At 36.3% G+C, this 1,637-nt stretch overlaps 1 protein-coding gene across 1 annotated transcript in view; it reads left to right on the forward strand.

Annotated features, from left to right (window-relative positions):
- Positions 1-1,637, forward strand: part of LOC107556197 (receptor tyrosine-protein kinase erbB-4-like) — a 103,344-nt gene that overhangs the window by 94,233 nt on the left and 7,474 nt on the right. Inside the window, exons 22-23 of the mRNA XM_016239253.1 lie at positions 896-993; positions 1,145-1,315. Coding sequence (XP_016094739.1) covers positions 896-993; positions 1,145-1,315 — 269 coding nt within the window. The remainder of the gene's footprint in view (positions 1-895; positions 994-1,144; positions 1,316-1,637) is intronic.

Below are 1,637 nucleotides of genomic sequence, written 5' to 3' on the forward strand. Positions count from 1 at the left end.
TATGTGTATGTTAGACCAGTTTAAGTGTTTATGTAGTATGTTAGACTAGTTTAAGTGTTAATGTAGTTAATAAAGTCTTACTTGTATCACACTTGACGTTGTTCATTGTTTACTCATAACTGAAGTCCCTAATCATGCAGATTTATGCTACAAGCTCTATGTAGAGTTGTACAGTAAGAAAGTTATTTCCTTTAACCAGGAAATTAACGTTCTTAGAATTGACAGACAGTTGACCCTGAGAGGTCAGCTAAATATCTACAGCGGATCTAAATATTTATAATTAATTATAACTAGTTATGATTAATTATTCATATTTCCTCATGAGCTGATTCGCTAAAACAATCACTGTGTGATGTAGTACTACCAAAATACCATGATCCTAACCTTTATCTCCATACTTTTGTTGGCCAGATAGTGATTCATCTATTCTGAATCATTAAAATATTGGTGTCCGGGACACTATTGAGATGTATTCTCACTTTAAACAGAGTAGAGGCTTGGACCCAGAAATAATATTATGGGACAGAATTATGTTTACAGAACGTACCATGATGAAAGTCTATAGAAAATGTAATTCCAGAGGATTTAAAAGATTGCAGTTTTGTTAAATCACTTATTTTAATTGTTCTGTACAAAATAGGTTATTGGAGTTGTTAATGCGCTCTACTGTTCTAGGCCGATGAACTTATCAACTTATCAACATGTTATGTGCATTTTTGTAAACACATTTTCTATTGTTTTAAAATAGATGGGAAAATGATTTCTGTAGTAATTGTTAGCATTTCACAGATGCTGTTCCCAGAACCTTCTTTTAAATGTACAGAAAGCTCACAGCATTGTTTATCCATTGTGTTCTACTTTGCTGACTGAAGTTGTGCTATGTGTGACCCTCCAGGCTGGATGATAGATGCAGACAGTAGACCCAGATTTAAGGAGCTTGCAGCAGAGTTCAGCCGAATGGCAAGAGATCCACAACGTTACCTAGTCATCCAGGTAAAAGCCTAACAGCTGGGCTCAAATGGCCATGATGTGCTGTACAATAACAAAATAAAAGAACAAATTATAAAAAAAACACATAAATGTCATAAAGTCTTGTTTCTTTGCATAATACATGATATCTCAAGCCTGATGCTTTCTGTGTCAGGGGGACGACCGCATGAAGCTGCCCAGCCCCAATGACAGTAAGTTCTTCCAGAGTCTGCTAGATGAGGAGGAGCTGGAGGATCTGATGGATGCCGAGGAGTATTTGGTGCCACAAGCCTACAGTATTCCTCCACTGGCATACACAACCAGATCACGCATGGACCCCAACAGAGTGAGTGTACCAGCTGATCAATTTAATTAACCAATCTGTCAGAGACAGTATAGCAGAGACGGGCCACTTGTGTTACAATGAATGGGGTAAATTGAAATGGCCAATTTGGAAGCTCTAGTAAAGGAAGTCACATCTTCCAAATAAAAGAGCCAGTCTGCAAAGTCATCGCTTGGTCTTCACAACAGTTCTTGCTTTTTGATTTATGTCACAAAATGTGAATTGGCTAGACCAAACCTGAAATATAATAAACATACACTTCTTTTTTCTTAAGTGTGTATGTGTGTGTATATATACTGTATATATATATATATATATATATATA

The sequence above is a fragment of the Sinocyclocheilus grahami genome, unplaced genomic scaffold, assembly GCF_001515645.1.
Source record: "Sinocyclocheilus grahami isolate Dianchi unplaced genomic scaffold, SAMN03320097.WGS_v1.1 scaffold558.1, whole genome shotgun sequence".
Lineage (NCBI taxonomy): Eukaryota > Metazoa > Chordata > Actinopteri > Cypriniformes > Cyprinidae > Sinocyclocheilus > Sinocyclocheilus grahami.